The sequence below is a fragment of the Semicossyphus pulcher genome, unplaced genomic scaffold, assembly GCF_022749685.1.
Source record: "Semicossyphus pulcher isolate SPU_LCO1_2020_fin unplaced genomic scaffold, fSemPul1.0.p SCAF_21, whole genome shotgun sequence".
Classification (NCBI taxonomy): Eukaryota; Metazoa; Chordata; class Actinopteri; order Labriformes; family Labridae; genus Semicossyphus; species Semicossyphus pulcher.
Genome location: NW_027211695.1, coordinates 8,204,548 through 8,223,597, shown reverse-complemented (window position 1 = coordinate 8,223,597; position 19,050 = coordinate 8,204,548). Strand labels below are relative to the sequence as shown.

At 41.2% G+C, this 19,050-nt stretch overlaps 1 protein-coding gene across 1 annotated transcript; it reads left to right on the top strand.

The window, feature by feature from the left end:
• The first annotated feature begins 3,173 nt into the window (after window positions 1–3,173).
• Window positions 3,174–18,326, top strand: sepsecs (Sep (O-phosphoserine) tRNA:Sec (selenocysteine) tRNA synthase). The gene is made up of 12 exons (XM_069672324.1): window positions 3,174–3,261; window positions 5,401–5,516; window positions 5,597–5,751; window positions 5,976–6,094; window positions 9,810–9,968; window positions 10,118–10,271; window positions 10,372–10,474; window positions 10,590–10,719; window positions 12,536–12,627; window positions 14,294–14,387; window positions 14,500–14,590; window positions 17,896–18,326. Exons 2-12 carry the CDS (start codon window positions 5,403–5,405, stop codon window positions 18,155–18,157), a joined length of 1,473 nt encoding a protein of 490 aa, XP_069528425.1. The 5' UTR covers window positions 3,174–3,261; window positions 5,401–5,402; the 3' UTR covers window positions 18,158–18,326.
• Window positions 18,327–19,050: the final 724 nt, after the last annotated feature.

The following is a 19,050-nucleotide window of genomic DNA, read 5'->3' as shown; positions in this document are numbered from 1 at the left end:
TGGTGAAATTATTGATACACTGTTTGACCTCTTTGACCCAATCACCATCACCAAATTGTGATTTGAATTCAACCACAGAAAAAGTGAAAGGGGAAATGTCTCTGTAGTAGATCGGCTAACGAGTCATAGACATCTTAAACATGCGAGGGCCGTGACTGCTTTTAAAAGGGTCGCAAGCCAAAAAGATTGAGAACTAGCTTTACTGTAAATGTAGCCTGATCATATTTTGTGTGTGTGTGTGTGTTTGTGTACAATTTAAACTTTACTTAAAATTTAATTTAGATACTTCCACCTCTCTTCTGGCTGTTGACTGTTCCCCACCATGAATCAGGTAGGCCTATGTACAACAGAGTAAGAGAAACAAAAAAAGTATAAAATACTTGAGTATGAGTGGCACGTTTACGCCCATATTGCATTGAAGACATTATAATTAAAGGTCATGAAGATTTCTCACATGAAACAATGTTTCCTGCACTGGATAGCCTCCATTTCCTCGTCTAGACAGCTTTTGAATCATTCTGTGTGATTCATTAATGAACAAAATCCTTCAGTCATGGTTTATTTTTGTGTGTGGATCAGCAAGTCAGAGATTCTGGTAAACTGGGACCACCTTGGCTTTCTGGACATCCCCCATTCAGTATTTCAGTATAAGTGAAAAAAAACAGACAACTTTTCAGACAATATGTGTAGGAAATTTGAAAATGGCTCCTAATTCTTATATATAATTATACTGATATCCAAAAGTTGTATGATAGTACCTTGTATAACGTTATAGATATTGATACGCAGTTCCTTTTACAATTTTGAAACATTAGTTGTTGTTTTTTTACACTGAAGATTTCTTTTGAAATTCATCAGTCCTGACAGGTTTGGACCGATTTCTTCACGGATCACTTTTTCTGCTTGAAAGAGCGTCCCTGCCTTAATTAGGCCAGTGGGATTCCTCGTCAGCGCCCAAAAGATGCCCAACCCTGAACACACCTACAACACTGTAAACTGCGATATTCATCCGCTGACACTGGCTGCCACGGGAGTGGGCGGCGGAAGGCAGACTTCCACCCTCAGCCTACTTTTATTCTGCTGACGCCTGATACACAGACACATGGATCTTGGACAACGACCGGGGCAGAGCTGAATATGGAATCGCTGCTCCACACACCTCAACAGGTAGGCGCGAGGATGAAGCAACAGGGAACAGGCCTTTACATCCACTAAATGACATTATTTCTCTTGCGTTAGGTCAACTATCTTTGAGTCTTTAAGTTTCCTTTTGGCCTAATTTAAGTTTTAAGAGTGTTTGCTGCTGTGTTGTTGACATAAAACTACGATTGTAGGACCATATAAGCCGAATAGGCTTTTATTTTGATAGTCTAATGCGTATATTTCTGTCATTATTTAAAACTTTAATAATACCCAATTAGGCACTGTCCTGTTGGAGTCACGTAGGTCTGTTTCAGCCACTTCACGTTTTAGCATGCTTTCAGTACAATCAGCTAGGCTCTTTGTTATATATTTTACATGTGTATTTTGCATCCCAGCACTCCTATTACCACCTATTTGAACATGGGTCCAGGAAGGAAGGCAAGATGTTGGCATAGCTGTTGAGTTTAAAGCCCTGCTATGCCATCAAATTGCCATCTTTCTCTCCCCTTTGCAGCTAAAAAAACAACAGGACGTTTCTTTCACGTTCTCCATGGATATAGCTGCACCTGTTTATACCGAGTCTAGTATCTTGTGCTATATTGTATTTTGGTTTAATTTTGTTATTGTTAAATGTTTGAATATCTGTTTATGGGAAAAGTGTCAAAAGCATCAGCAATATTTTCTATCGGCGATAACAAATTTTGTAATTTAATTTTCAATGTGGGTTACAAGCTAGAAGCTAGCAGCCCAAACATGCATTTTTTTTAACTTTGTATGTGAGCATGCTTTTTTTCCCCGTGAAGTTTTCAGAATTGTGAAAGTGATTCAATTTAGAGATGGGTCTTATGTTGGTTATGATGCTGTTAGTAATTTTTTTTTTAGTAAATTAATTGTCTATCAAAAGAAGGTATTGTTATTCATGACTCTATTGCTATTTCCTGATGCAATGCAATTTAGTGAATGCAACTCTAATTTCATCTTTTCATTTTTTGCATATGGCTTACATGTAAAATATCATGATATAGCAATGTTGTTACACTATAGTGTACATTAGTAGTATTGTACCAGGTTCTTGCACTTTGTAGGCTACTCCATTACATGTAAAAGAAAGATGTTGTAGGCTACTTTTTCTTCACTCAATTTTATCTCACAGCTTCAGAAACTTGTTTGTTTGAAAAAATTTTTTGAAACATGGGATACATTTTTAAAATAAAAGGCACCTTTATTAACGTACCCAGCTGTTCAGTCATTTTACATTTTGCACACACATGAATACATTTGTAACATTTATTCGATGATAATTAGTTTATTTGTTTATGTATGTTAAATTTTGAATGTATTAAAATTTTTGTCTACACTGATTTTTTCCCCCTGATTAACAAACATCCATCTCTATGTTTGGCAATTTAAAGCTACACTATGGAAGTGCAATTCTTTGGTCACAGTGCTACCAGCCATTCTATGGTTGAACTAATATTACAAAAAAAAATATTGCAAAAAAATTTTGCTCAGAAATTTGATCAAAAACTAAATAAAAGGTATGTTTAGGGATTTATTTCTAAAAACGTCAATAATAAGTATGTCCAATTAAATGTCAATTGTGTGTTTATTTATTGTAGCTTTAAATCATTAATAAAACATAACATAATATAACATAAGCTAATTATTAAGTATACAGTTACCTGTAGTCCCTTTCAAAATAACACTAGGTACTTTAAAATACACAAGTTCTATCACATTCATTCATTCATTTCTGCCATTGGTATCTGGCAACATTTTGAAAAATTGGATATTGGCTCAGCAATTTTAAATTTATGTTCAATCGAAGGTTTATTTATTGTTGCAGCAGTTTATATTCTAAAAAAATCTAATTTAATTACAAATAAATCGGTAAAAATCTTACTTTTCACGGTTAAAGTGTGACTTAAACGGTGAATTATAAACTGACAGTCCTGGTCACATGACCAATTCTCATGCGTCATGTGACCTCGTGACGTAGCGTGTTCAGTGAATCTGCATCCATGCTGCCTTTACTTCCTGACTGTTTTCATGCCCGTGTATAACTTGGACGCGGTTTGACGGATTGAAGCACGCCGAGGCTCTCAGAAAAGCTGCAAGGTAAGAAGATATAATAACTGTCATCTCCTAAAGCGACCTTGTTGGAGGTGTATGTCTCGCTCTTCGCGTATTAGCATAGCTTAGCAGAGCTGCTAGCAGCCCTCCTGCCAAGGTAAATAACTTAAGGTAACAACTTTTGTTGTTAGTATGGAGTCGATCCTGGACTGGCACAACACAACGTTTCCTGGTTGATATGTTGTCTTTGAGGCTTTGCTGTCAAACCAAAGTTATCACAGCAGACAGAAACTTAACTTGTATACGTGTATTTATCAAGGTTTAAGTGAGATTAAACATGTATTTTACAGTGTCATGGCCCAGGTATCATAGTAGTATTGACAACGACTCGCAATGGATTTAACGAAACATGTTTTTGTTAAGAGAAGATGAATACCCCTGCTCCTGTGTTTCTGTAACAAGTCAGATTATTTCTGAAACTTAAGTATGAAATCTTTTTACCCTCAATGCTACGCATTATGATGCCAGATGGGGAATTTTTGGATTGTGTTTTTTGTCATAAAATAGATCAGATAAACTTTATTAAAAAAGTTAGAAATACATTTTTCAAGAAATCATTTTTTAGGGGGTACTTTTTGGGGTGAGTTGCCTTGAGGCAACACTGTACCATCATGGTAAGTAATGAAATAAATTAGTTATTGTTTCAAATTTGACCAAACTTTATTAGAAACGCATGGAAAATACTCAATAGCCTCAACAGGTTACAATGCATGCCATTTAAAATGTGCAGGCAACATTGTACTAGTGTGGAATAACCTGTTGGAATGAATGTGTCAAAGAGTCTAAGCATTACATTGTTGAGATTAAAAAAAAATTATGATGATTGGAATGCTTTTGAACAGTATAAATAAACAAAACCAAAATGTCATGGTGAATCTATAATGGTACGGGGATGCCTCAAGGAAACATTTGCATTTTAATACGTTTCATTACTTAATTAGCAAATAAAATACATTACAGGAAAAGACGTTATTTTGTGTCGAGAAATGGCTGAGCTGATCCTTGCGAGAAAGTCTGCAAGAAAGGGATTCAGCATGGCCTCCTGAGAGTCATGTGACAAATTCAATTGGTTGTGTCCAGAGGCAATATCGTGCCATAGAGGGTTCCATACACTGTACAGCAAGTTTAATTTAATTGGGGCTGAGCAATTAACTAAAGTATAATCCAAATCTTAATATGGCCAGGCGCAAAAAAAAACCCAAAAAACTTTTTGGTGCTTCAGTAGTTCCCCCAAAAAGGGACGTAAATGCCAAAATCAAAGCATCATCATAAATCCTATATTTGTTCAGTGAATATAAAATGCAAAAATTAGCATTCCCGCTCAAATTCTGACTTGTCCCACAGTAACAATTAATTTTGAAATAGTTGCTATTTTTAAAATATAATTTTTTTTGACCAATTCCAGTCATGTTTTAAGACATATAAAATGCTCTGCTTGAAATAATACATTGTGTCAGTTTTTTTTCTGCAAAATGCGTTTAATGACCTTGTAAAAATCCTCCGAAGGCATCTCCTCCTTCTCCCTCATTAAAAATTCCACAATTTGCATAGTCCCCGCCCACTATGCATATATCCAACTGCCGCCCGATCGCCCCCCCATTAAGTGGCAACTTGTTAAACTTTAGCAAGCTTGAAATGCTGCTCGCTCGCGCTGCTGAAGTGGTTAGGTTACACATAATGATATGCATAGCGTAACCCCATCCATTAACAGGATTGGCTCCTTAGGTTTGTGACGTCTCAAACCTGCCAATCTGAAAACGTGTCGTTCAGCCTGTCCTTGGTACACTGCAGATTAAAAGCAGACAGGCCCAGCCATGGAGATGACTGCTGATGTTGTAGCACATGAAAAACACCACATGGAGATGTTTACAAGGTTAAACACTTGATTTTCATTAGAGGGGGTCTTTTAACCCTAATAAATAGACTGCTGACAAATTAAACTAAACCCCTATATGCTTGATGCCTCCTGTGAAGGGATCTTAAGTCTGTTATTTTTATAAATAGCCTACTTACCCTCTAAAGTTTCAGGCTACTCTTCAAACAACACATTAACAAGGACGATATTTTTGAAATATTACCATATATACCTGAGTTTCAGCTAATGCTAACATGTTACTTTGACAGAGATGAACGGTGAAAACTTTAGCCTGAGTGAGAAGATCGTCTCATCCTCCTACATCCGACAAGGCAGCCAGGCGCGAAGAAGCCATGAGCAGCTCATCAGACACTTACTGGAGCAGGTAACGTCTAAAACTGCCTTTATTTTTCGCAACAAGCTCACTGCAGATTGATCCATTTTTTAATGTTGTATATGTTGCAGGGGAAGTGTCCGGAGGAGGGGTGGAGTGAGAGCACAATAGAGCTCTTCCTGAATGAGCTGGCTGTGATGGACAGCAATAACTTCCTTGGAAACTGTGGTGTAGGAGAGAGGGAAGGCAGAGTGGCGTCCAGCCTTGTAGCGAGGCGACATTACAGGTTTGACAATAACTTTAAAATGTTTGAATGGAGTACTATAAGTTGTATTTGGTTGTAAAAGCTCTTTAAATGTTGCCCTTGGAAACAGTAGTTTGACCCAGAAAATGATCAACCTCAATGTCCTTTTTTCGCTTTACATACAAAATAAACCCCAAAACTAAATAAGCACACAAATCATGACGACTTCAATGTTTCCTGTTGTGACGTTCAGCTGTTTCATGTAGGTTGATCCATGGCATTGGTCGGTCAGGTGACATTGCTGCCATTCAGCCCAAAGCTGCAGGATCCAGTCTGCTTAACAAGCTCACCAATTCAGTTGTGTTGGACATTTTAAAGCTGTCAGGTACGTTTAACTTATCATTCAACTACTTTTATAATTTACTGAAACATTCAATATTTGTGCCAAATAAAGTGGTCAAAAATGTGCTGTGGCTTGAAAATAAAACAAAAAATGTAACAGGGTTTCACATGTAGTATTGCACGATAATGTTGTGCATATCACAATCCTGACTTTATTGACTTGTGTCCTGACTCTAAGTCTTTTGTATGGATGCATAAGGATCCTTCACACTGTGTTAGAATAATAATAATAAAAACATTTGGAAATTCATGCAAAGGCTCCCTTAAAGGGCCAGTTACCCGATTTTCAACCTCAGTCCTATCATGCTATTATGGGGAGCTAATGCCATTATAGTTGAAAAAAATGCAGTTTTGCTCTCTGCCTTTGGAGGACGCTATCCGCTTCTCCAATGGGCCCTGGAAAACCTCCACCAGGCTACCTAAAACCTGTCATCTTGTGTAGGCCAGGGAGCTCGCAACAACAACTACACTTCCTCAATCTAGGACGCCCGCCTCTGATGTCATGTCTTGTTGAAAATCGTCAGGTTTGAAATGTTAAATGCAGACCTGAAGATTTTTCAGACGATCTGCCGGTATATTCTTGTCGTGTATCAGATTCTTTACCGCTCTGCCTGCAGAGAAACGGTAGTATTTCACTCCAGCGTCTCTCGCTGGGCCGTTCCTTTCAGAGGGAGGGGCGCAATGCACGCTGGGTGTTGTAGGAATGTAGAATGGGCGAAACCACGAGCTGTTTGTCCAACGTTCTCCACAGCTATGGCGCCAATTTCAAATATTATTGCTTTTATCGATTACAGAGAACACCAGCTTTGACTGATAGTTTTTTTTCAGAGTTGCTCCCTTAAGTCAACAAGAATATTTTGTTAAATTAAAGTCTTATTACGCAGAAACGTGGTGGACCAGAGTTGTTGTGGGTTGATGGTCCAAAAATTGTTAATTATTATTACACGACTGTATTAAATACTTGATTCTGATTGGTTAATTACGGCATTCCGAGGTCTGTTATTTCTTGATAACTGACCGTTGCTAGGGATGCGGCTCTAATCACACAATCGGGAGGACAAACTGTAATCATATCAATCCACTGAAAGATGTCCGGTGAATTTGACGTGTGTTTACAGACGGAAGAAAAGAGAAGAAAACAGCGGAGAGAAAGCAATTAAGGTCAAACGATGCAAAAACTGTAGACTACGACAGAGACGGAGAGATCTACAAAACTGAAGACGGCACATGAAGTAAACATTAAACTGAACACAGTACGGGATACAGGGGTGTTTTAACATGGTGAATGGAAAAGAAAACGTCAACAGTTATGAGACAGAAAACCTCAATCAGGGCCTGATTCCTGCGGTTCCTTTTAATGCAAGTGAAAACAGCTAGCTTAGCTCATTTTAAGAAGGCAGGTGTTAACCGTTGCTATGGACGCAGCTTTCACTGTGAGTGTAACGGACCATTTTTAAACAGAATAATTATTAATTTTTAAATTAATAAAATCATTTCCACATCAACACTATGTGTCAAATGATTGATTTCCTATGGAGGTTGCCATGTAATAAGCGACAAGTCCGGCTCACCCTCGATCCATTCCTCGATAACAACCTGCTCACTGTACATTATCCCTTAATTTCATGGGGTTTCAGGGTTTCACAAGACCCTTCCTAAACACCCACGTCTGTCAAACCCCATACCTGGGGCCTCATGTACAAAGACTTGCGTGGATTTCCTACTGAAACATGGCGTACGCTCAAATCCAGAAAACGTCGTACGCACAAAAATATCCAGATGTATGAATCTGTGCGCACATTTCCTTTTTACATCCCAATCAACGTGGAATTGAGCGCACATGTTGGAGTACCCGACCCCTCCCTTTCCACGCCCCCATTTAAATACGCAAATCATATTTAAATGAGCCCTGCACCTGAGATTCCCCTCTCTGCACGAATCAGAAAATTGAAAAAGAATGAGTGAGACGGGGGAAAAAAAGAATTTCACGAAAAGCGAATTGGAGGCACTACTCGCTGAAGTAGAGGTGCGCAAAAATGTGCTCTTTGGCACGCTGTCCTCCGGCATGAGCAGCAAACGCAAGAGGAGTGAGTGGGATAGTGTGTGTGAGGCTGTCAAAGCTGTGGGGTCAGAGAAGCGCACACAAGCAGAGTTGAAGAAAAAGTTGTCTGACATCAAGGTGGATGTGAGGCGGAGGATGGCTGCCCACAGCCAAAGTGCGGCCAAAACAGGCGGGGGGACAGGAGAAGAGGGGCCCACTCTGTTTGAACAGAGAGTCGCCGCAATTGTGGGTGACACTGCTCTCCCAGGGGTGGTGGGAGCACATGTGGGTGACTCTGATTACCCCCAAGGTAAATACCTATGTATTTGTGTAACTCACAACAAATGTGTGTTCATACAGTAGCCTGCTCACAGCCCTATAAGATAGAGGTTCATGCGTAAAATGCGTAAAAGGTGAGGCTGATTAAGACATTGCACACTTTACGCACAGGGTTATTAAGTACTTTCAATCAGGGGCTTGTTAGAAAGATCTTAAGCTGTAGTTTAACCAGCAAAAAACGTCACTAACTTTAACCACTGACTAGTAATGATGCTGTGAAGACGGGATAGAATTTGGGGGCACACATGCTCAATGAGCATCACAGGGATTAATATTAGGACAATTACACAAATAAATGTACTCACCAAGAAGCCACCCATCGCGCACAGTGCCAGCTTGTAGTCTGTTCCCAACCATGCTGTTACTCAGAATGTATGAATCGTGCGTTGAACCAGGCCACCTCGCCACAATGTTGATGATCAAATTAAAATGTTCCCTGTTAACATATAAAAATCATCATGTGATGGTGCTTTTATAGCAATGTGTGTGCAGTCGATAGCTCCCATTACATTAGGAAAATCGGCTCTCGCTGCAAATTGCGCTTTAATGTTGACCTGTTCAGCTGCATTGTATGGGAATTTGATACACCTGGCTGACATGCGGATAAATCCGTCCCACACGGCTGGCATGGCTCGGCTCAGGGTCGACTGGCACAGTCCCGGTCGGTCGGCCAGCTCCCTCTGGAATGTCCCGGTTGCTAGGAACCCCAGTGTGGTCAGCACCTGTATGGGCACAGGCAGCGCATGGCTCCCCGCTGTGTTGCGCTCCAAGGCCGGCCGCAGCTCTGCGCACAGTTCCAGGAGGATTGCCTCTCGGGAACCTAAAGCGGCTGATGAGCCAGTTGTCATCATGTGCCAGTAAATCCTTCATCAGTGTTAATTGTTCATGTGTCTCTGAAGTGCACATCACTCTGAGGACTACTTGTTTTCACATTTCCCAGCATCACCTCTAAGTGTCGCCAAAGGATCAACAGCTGTAGAAACATGCGTACGCCAGCCATGAAGTTGGCGTGAGGCACCGCACATTTCCACGATCATTTCACTCTTGATACATCTGAACTTTGCCGTGAAAAAGAGCGCCACCTTTTTGTGCGTACGCACCCTTTGTACATGAGGCCCCTGGAGTTAAATCCCATATGTGTTCTGATCAGTTATTTTTGTCAAACTTTGGAAAGCTTAACACTCAATACAAATGTTTTCACTGGCAGTATTAGTCCTTGTGAAGAGTCAACAAGGCTGAATGTGTACATTTAGTGACGTAAATAGTTGTTGGTGTAAATGGTCAAAAAATAAGCCCGCTCTGTGTCTTTTGGCTACAGGTGTCCGGAGTGTGGCCAGCTGCTTTGTAGTTCCCATGGCGACAGGAATGAGCTTGACTCTGTGCTTCCTGACCCTTCGTCACCGGAGACCAAAGGCTCGCTACATCATTTGGCCCCGCATCGACCAGAAGTCCTGTTTCAAAGCCATGATCACAGCAGGTGAAAATGACATCCGATATCCTGTCACCCTAAGATCCTTGTCACAGACCTAAGTAGTTTTTGATGCTCAAAGATACAGAAATTTTGCATATTCAATAGCATTTTTGATGACAGATTTAATCTCTTAACGTTTGTGACTGTCTTCTTAGGCTTTGAACCGGTGGTGGTGGAGAACGTTCTCGAGGGCGATGAGTTGCGGACAGACTTGGAAGCAGTCGAGCGCAAAATCGAGGAGCTCGGATCCGAGAACATCCTGTGTGTGCACTCAACAACGTCCTGCTTTGCCCCGCGGGTCCCCGACAGGTAAAATTAGCCCCTACACTTTTCTGAATGTCACAGTAGTTGATTTATAAATACAAGTCAGGATTATATGAAGTTTGTGATTCATTGTGTTGTCTTGTAGGCTTGAGGAGCTGGCCGCTATGTGCGCCAAATATAAAATTCCCCACATAGTTAACAATGCTTATGGAGTACAGTCATCCAAATGCATGCACCTTATACAGCAGGTAAGTCCCACTCTTTACCTAACTTGTACAATAATTGCATGTAACACTTATGAATACACATTATCTACTGTCATTATATGTAGGTTTAGTTATGCTCATATTTTTCTTCAATCAGGGAGCTCGTGTTGGAAGAATCGATGCCTTTGTTCAGAGCTTAGACAAGAACTTCATGGTTCCAGTAGGTGGCGCCATCATCGCAGGTTTTGATGAGTCCTTCATACAGGAGATAAGCAAGATGTACCCAGGCAAGTACTAACAGCAGTACAGCTATGTAAAGTATAATCATGCAGGTAACTAAAAAAAATAGCACATAAGTGGATGCAGATTCATGTACATACATTATCATATATATTAAATGCTTTTATAAGTACAAATATATGCTATAATGCTTACTGAGTTAAGCACTTTACATCCACAAACATCAGCAATTAACCTGTAATGCATGAAAATAAAGTATTAAAAAGATAAACCATTTCGAGTCTCATCCTAAAAGGATTAAGAAACTTTATTTTTAGGATTATATCTGACCTTTATTTTCTAAAAAAACTATTTTTTTACATTCCAAATTAGCCAAATTTCTGGCTCTGATCAGGGTTTATTTTCTATTTGCTTCTTAACACAAAGCAGCTTTAAAAATAAAAGCTGTGCGGGTATACAGCATGGCCTTAAATGAGGGAAATTATAATAAAAGGATGAGGCAATTTTCTTTTCTTTTTTTTTTATTGTTCCAGAGTACAATGCGATTGCATCCATAGGCAATGAGACAAATTAGGTATATAGACATACAAGATTATGGTGCATTATCATCTCCAGATGAGAGGAAAATAAAATAAAATACAGAAAAAAAGTATCTTCTAACAATATTCGAGTCTCAGCCTTATTCCTAATATTCCTTGAGTTAGTCCTTCCATTCAATATCTTAACAAAATCAGGTGTTAAAGGTTTGACATATAGCACCCATTATCCCAGTGTGATAAGAATATATTCAACTGTAGATTCAAAGAAAAAGTAACCTTTTCCATCCTATGGCAGTTTTCTACTTTGATGTTAAATTAATTATCTGGAAGATTGTCATGTAGATAAATGTCTGTTAAGTCACTATCTATTGCTGAATGAGGTCACACAATAGTGACTGAGCCTATGTTAGTGACGCGTTTTCCATCACCCAGCAGTGGTTGGTCTGCCAGAGAGGGTAGTCGGAGCTAAGCGGCTGCTTTTCCGGTCTCTGCAAGTGTTGCGAGTAAACAGTAATCTACTATGGCTGAACAAACAAAGAAAATGTGGATGACTACAGATACAACTTCAAAAATAAGTGAAAATCCAAAGAAAAAGAAACAAATTTGACGCTCAAGCGACCGTCAACGAGGAAAATCAAGAGCTACAACCAGAGCCAACCGTGGACGACTGGTTGGAAGTGTGCTCACGCAGTTACCATTTAACGCCATAAGGTGCCGCCAAATAGAATGAAACGGAGATCTTCGAGATTACAACTTCGATGTCAATAAATCAAAACCAACAAAGCTTTCTCAAAACCTTCCAATATCTCTGTTTCTCTAAGCAAAAAGGCCTTTATACATAGTAAAGATGTTTAAAACAAGGCTTCAAAAACAGCTTTTCACCTGGACTTTTTAGCAAAATGTTGCTCAAACTAGAAAAGCAAGTGAACTTTATAAGGAGTATTTATTGTGGCAGATGTGATACGATTCAGTATTGATGCAGTGTATGTGGGATTGGCTGAAAATAAACTACAGTGCCTGTTATAATCCTAGTAAAGGAACGCGTCACAGAGAAACAGTGTGGCAGAATGGTGTGCTTTTTGTGGACAACAGTGGAGCTCAGTGGCACAAAAGAATCATCTGCAATAGGCTTTGGCTATAACATAACAAATATATATATCTATATGTAATTAGACTTAAATCAGTTTAGCCTTTATCCATGACTACTTGCTTTCAGTTTCATTTCATGCGTAGGCAGTAAGTAGTGGCTCGGTTTGCACCCAGCAGACTCTTTTCAGCTTCTAAAGCTGCTCAGGAAAGTCACCTCTTGGCCCTCTCTGTCCAGGTCGAGCATCCGCCTCACCTTCCCTCGACGTCCTCATTACCCTCCTCACTCTGGGAGCCAGCGGCTACAAGAAACTCCTCTCTGAGAGAAAGGTGAGAGCACACATGCAGTACGCCCCCTTACAAGGTGAAATATGTTGATATATTTGCATAAAAACTCTGCAAAGAACACGGCAATGTCAGCCTGAAATATGTTTCTATGCATGCTCTGTCAACATCTTTCCCCTGAAGGCCTTAAAAAACCCAGCTTACATAAGTCGTATTGAATTGCAGTGCGTCACATGTCATGACTGCGTGTGCACAGCTCTTTGTTTACCTGCATTCGGACTGAGAAGGGAGCTCCGTGGAGGGAGGGTTATGTTAAAGCGAGATAGAATTGATCCAGAAGTTTTTGAAAACATCCCCTGGTGGCTCCTCGCTTTAAAGCCGAGTTGCTCACAATGCAGCAGTACCCCTCTTCAAATGGTCGGCACTGCAGCATTCTCCCACCTCACACAGCTGCTGTACCATAAATGTACTGTAAATGTGCTGGACTGTATCTGCGTCTGTTGATTCTCAGAGCTTGGAAAGAAGCAGGAATGAACAACTCTTTGTGAGGATTTTTGTGAAATCCTTTTAAAATACATTTGTGGGAGAAGAAATTGGACCTAAATTTAAAACCGACACTCTAACTAGGAAATAAAAGACAATGCTACACATGCCATTAACCTAAAACCAACTGTGCAGCAGCAGAAATATACATGTAGGTAACTCCTCTGGCCTCTCACATGACCCGACGCCATCACTGCGTATTGATTTCTCCCTGTCCAAACGATGCATAATTCATGCAAAAGACCAGTTTTCCATATTGTCTGCAGAACTGAGTGATTTTCTCGCATCTCCCCGGGGGTGAAAAGCTTTAAATAATTCAGACATTTCATCCGCACAGATTCATTTACAGCTTCAGATATTGCGAAAGAACCAGCAGATAATGTGTGTTTTTCTTGCACACGCTCGTATTGTTTGCCCCCTCCTCCTCCGAGGATGAAGAAGGCGCCCTTTGTTCGAAGGGAACAAGGGACACTTGGCGACACTTGACATCATTGTAAGGCTGTTTGTGTTCTCATGACAGTGAAAACACTTTCCTTTTTAAGATGTTTTCAAATTAGGAAAGTATGAGTCAGCACGATACGCTGACACACTCCCACTGTTCCAGAAAGCAGAGGCTGTAATGTGCGACGCTTAGCACATTCACAGGGGAATAACCTGCAACCGAAACACTGGGATTTGTAGTTTTGCTGCTTTCCCACCTGCTCTTTGCGTGAAAAACATCTGCGTCCAGCCTTTGCTCTGATGCACACGCTGCTTTACGACTGAACTAAACACTCTTTGTCAGCATATTTTAAACACGTGGATGTTAAAGCGTCGAGATAAAAGCATGTGTTCCTCCTCTCCTGCGTCTCTAATTGATCCCAGAGGTGGATGTGAGACCTGAGTTAAGATCCTTGCAGGAGATGGAAAGAAAGTAGCTTGGAGGGGAAACACAGTCTCACTAGGAAAAGCAGGAAAAAGGGGGGAAGGGAGGGGTTTAGACGTGGACCGGCTTGCTTGCGGATTTGCTTGATAAGCAATAAAACCGAGGCTGCTGCTGCTGCTAAAATAAGGCTGTGGCAGAATGTAAAAGGAGAATTGTGCTGCTATTTATAGCTCTATCGTAAGGCCCCCGCTCCCTCTACTTCTGTCTCTCCATGCCTCTTCTCTGTGTCTGCATGTCCTGCAGGAGATCTATTTGTTGCTGGCTCAGGAGCTGAAGAGTCTGGCCTCTGCACACGGGGAACGGTTGCTTCACACCCCACATAACCCCATATCTCTGGGTAAGCTCAATGTACAGGTTCAAAGACTGAGACTTCTGGGGGGGATGTTTAAATTGAAATTCATAATCATTGTGTGTGTGTGTGTTTTGGGCGTGGCATCTTTCTCCTCCAGCCATGTCTCTGGATGGGCTCCAGGCCGACAGCGACAAGGCGGTGACTCAGCTGGGCTCCATGTTGTTCACCCGGCAGGTGTCGGGAGCCAGGTATGAAAAATAAAAGGGTGTGGGCGTGTGTGCGTGTGTGTGAGTCAACGTGTCAGGGCAGTATAAAAAATAGGCTCGTCTGCGTCCTTTAGAAAATGAAAGGATGAGCTGTGAGTGGCCAAACAAAATGCCCAGCAATCAGCCAGATGGATCTGCTGAATATGGCGGAGCGGGAACTACTCTAGTTGATTAGACCGCCCATCCTATCAGGGACATCTCCTAAGTTATCTGGATGCTTCCATTACCATCCACAGAGGGATGTTGTCTCTGCTGGGAGAGATTTGACAGCCCTGGTTGCCATTTTTCTGCCTCGGCGCCGGAGGCAGCCGTGGACAGAGGCATTATGTTTTCGGCTCGTCCGTCTGGCCGTCCGTCTGTCCCATTCTTGTGAGCACAATATCTCAGAAACGCCTTGAGGGAATGTCTTCAAATTTTGCACAACTGTTCACTTGGAGCCAACTGATTTAGAGTTTGGTGCTGAAAGGTCAAAGGTCAAGGTCACTGTGACCTCACAAAACGCATCTCTGGTTATAACTCAACAATGATAAAAGTTGGCACAAACGTCCTCTCAGAATCAAGAATGATGTGATTTAGATTTTGGTGGTCAGAGGTCAAAGGTCACTGTGATCACACGTCCATCGCATTCTTGTGAACGCGATATCTCAGGAATGCCTCAAAGGAATTTCTTCAAATTTGGCACAAACGTCTACTTGGACTCAAGGATGAGCTGAGTAGATTTTGGTGGTCAAAGGTCAAGGTCACTGTGACCTCACAAAACACGTTTGTGGCCATAACTCAAGAGTTCATACGCTAATAATGACAAAATTTCAAGCACATTTCTAATGGGTTTAAAATGATGAAGTGATGACATTTAATACCCAAAAGATAAAAGGTCAACTTCACTGTGACGCATAATGCTTCATATTGTCACTCCAATCCAATTCTCATTGATTTAGACCCAAAGGTACTTGTATAAATCCAACCTTTTCACTTCCTGTCACTGGATGACAACCAGGATAGGCAGCCTCCTGTTCCTCTGGTAATCCACAACAAGCTCTTTGATCTTGCTAATATTGAACTTAAGGTATTTCTAACTGGAAACTATTCACTGGAATTATACACGTCGCGATAGCACATACATACATACACTTAATACCTTTTGTTTAATAACTCCAATCTAGAGTTTACACAGACAGAAATGTAACTTCAACTTGACTAGTTGGCGGAGGCATACAACCGCAAGGCGCTAAAAGTTTCAGCAATATGAAGCATTTTTTTGTTGTAGAATTTGAAGTTGGGGGGGCTGCTTTTGTTTTTCCATTTCCCTTCAGTAGTTTCGGACCAGCACGGGGCCGACCTAAATATTTAAAATATCCAGAATACATAATTTATTTGGGTCATTCTGTTGAGCCTGTTTTGTTGTGGCTCAATTGCATTCGAAAAACATAAAAGAAATTGCGTCCATCATTTCTTTCTTTCTTTGTTCGTCTTCATACCTCAGTGGCGATCCATTCGCTTCCGTATCCCTCAATGACACACGCTCATCTTTATAGCAGTATATCATACAGTATATAGCAAAGGGAGGGAGTTGGGCTGTTTCGCATCAGCAGTGACTTATTGTCTTATCCAGCAGAGCAGATTAACAGATCTACATCTTATTACAATGCATCTCTCTTCCATAATGCTCTCTCTCTCATACACGTAGCCCTAATAGCTGGCCAGTAATTGATTTCACATTAAAGTGAGTCTAAGCTGTGCTGACAGAGGTGAAACCCAGCCAAATTTTTAGATGCTTGTGTATTGTTTACAGTGCTGCAGACTTGGAAACCAGCGACACTTCAGAAGAAAAGCAGTTTTTCCTTTGAAATATCCACCTCTAAAAACACAGAAATGTTGATAATACAGCGCTGTCTCGTGTCTCTAATTCGTGCTGGAGTTAAAATTTAAGCTCATTGTGACAAACTATAGACTGTATAAAAAGATGGACGACATGACAGCTCCCGAAAAGTGAAGCCATACCCTCTCTATCGCCCCCTCTAAAGCCCGCCTCCTCCATGTTAACAGATGGGACATGAGGCAAACTATAAAAATCAAAATACACGCCAAATACATTTTTCTCAAACATGGCTTTTGTCATTATACTTAGTTGTTATCATGCTGATTTATGTCCCAAGTTTAGTCCAACTTTAGCCCCTTTCCCACTGGTCAAAAAACCCGCTAACAGACGGGTCTTTTGCTTCGTGGGAAAGGCTACAATCGGCATTCAGACGGGTCAAATAACTCCGCAGTAGACCCGGGTAGTTATCGCCTCGGCTCCGATCAGCACTGATGGCAGCACAAAACCCAGGTCGACACGCTAATCTCCACCCTCATTTGGCATTGAAGTTCCGACCGCTGTTCCGTGCAAATAGAAGAACAACATACAAACGCGAATTTGTTCTTTGTTTCTTGCAAGATGCAGCAACACTGGCAAGACAGCGAGGTAAGGGAGTTTCTTTGGATTGTCCGCCCCTGTTTTCGGCGCGTTTGTGACGTGAGACGGCGACGCAGCAGAGAAGAGGCTGAAAGGAGTATACTCCACTGGTAATGGGAAAAGAGGCAATCGGCATTTATTGGCGGGTCTTCCCGGGGCCTGAAAAACCTGCGTCAACGCACTAATTTTGGTGGGAAAGGGGTATACATGTCATCCCCCACTCTCGCTCCCTCTCTTTCTAATAAAGGCATAGAAACGGACAGAAATGCGTCTGTAAGGTCATTGTTTTGGCTTTCTGAACAACGCAGCGAACATTTTGGAGCTTTTATTACCCAAATATTTTCTTCAGAAATTGGTGGAGACCAAAAACAGAGCAAAAAATGAAGTGAATTAGGGCTTGGCACGTCACCAAATGATTGAATGTTTTTGCATGTCTGCTTGATCTGTAGATAATCGTTTGCTTTATTTGATACTGAAATCCTAAAAACATTACATTTACATTGAGGTGCTCGTTGAAGGTAGACATTTATAGGAGAATTTACTGTGTAACTGAAGAGAGATAATTTTTGAAAGATGCCTGTAAGTACAGCTTGAACGTTTTCCACACCTTAGAGTAGCTAGTTCCCGATGCAAAGAGTAATGAGCCCTGGGACACTTTCTATTGGCTTAAATAGAGTTTGTTTGTCTGTAGTTAGTATAGAAATTGAATATGAGTGCTGCTTAGAACATATCATTTGCCTGCTCTTTATAAAAGTGTAATTATTTTTAAAATATTGTTTGTTTTTTTGTGAATAGCTCTATCTTTAGCCAAATCACTGTATTTTACACTCAGGGTGATACCGCTGGGCAAGGAGCAGACCATAAGCGGACACACCTTCCGCGGCTTCATGTCACACTCCGAGGCGTACCCCTGTCCGTACCTCAACGCCGCCTCGGCCGTGGGGATCACTCGTGAAGACGTGACTCTGTGCATGAAACGCCTTGACAAGTGCCTGAAGACGCTTAAGAAAGAGGGACATGCTGCGAAAAGTAGTTCCCCTGTACTTCCATCTGGACAGGAGGACACGACTGGAGAAGCGGCTGAGCTGAAATGAGAACATTTTAACAGGCTAAGTACAAACAAACATGTTTGTTAGGCCAAAGCGTCTGCACCACTATCTCATTGTTTTCTGTATGTGTTGAAACTTTACGACTAAAAATGGAACTACACTTGACACCGGCCTTTACTTCCTTTGTGTCATTTTTCTTCACCTACGCCTCCAAAGTGCCGTTACGGGGTGAAATATCCTATAAATTACCCCGCTAGAAATGTGTTTTGGGAATACATTAGCATTTCCACTCATCGATTTAAAGCAGAATATAATGTGAAATGTTGTGCTATGTCTTCTGCAGTGTGTTGTAACGTGATACGAATGATGCTGAGCCATTAACTCCCATTTGAACCTACTCTTCTGGACATTTACTTTCTGCCTCTGAAACAAATAATCAATGACGCACACTAAACATAGATCGCTCCTGTGTTTAGTAAAGGGAAAGTTCACTGCTATGCAAGCAGCATTAAGTATTTAAGAGAGATGTAGTTAAGTGTAATAATGTATCTTGCTGTTACAGAGCGCCGCAGCGTACATCTCCGTGAGGGCTTCACCAGAGGGATTGATCTTTAATCACACAGGTCTCCTCCATGTTTGCACATATGAGAGGTTTTCCTACATCTTTTGTCTCATTCAGTCTGCTCTCCAACCTTAGTCATTAGGAAGCAGGGCAGCTCTCGCCCTGAGGCGCAAAAATAGACTCCAACTAAACCCTCACTGACTGATGACTAATCTTTATTTCAATACAGCACCGTCCAAGTTCTTCCTGCGCCCTCCCCTTCATCTGCTGCCGATTATCGAAGGGATTGCTCTGTGAAAAGCTTTCGGCATGTGAAGTAGACGCTGCGGCATGTTGTAGTACGTTCGATGCCGCATCTGTGCTGAACACAGGTGTG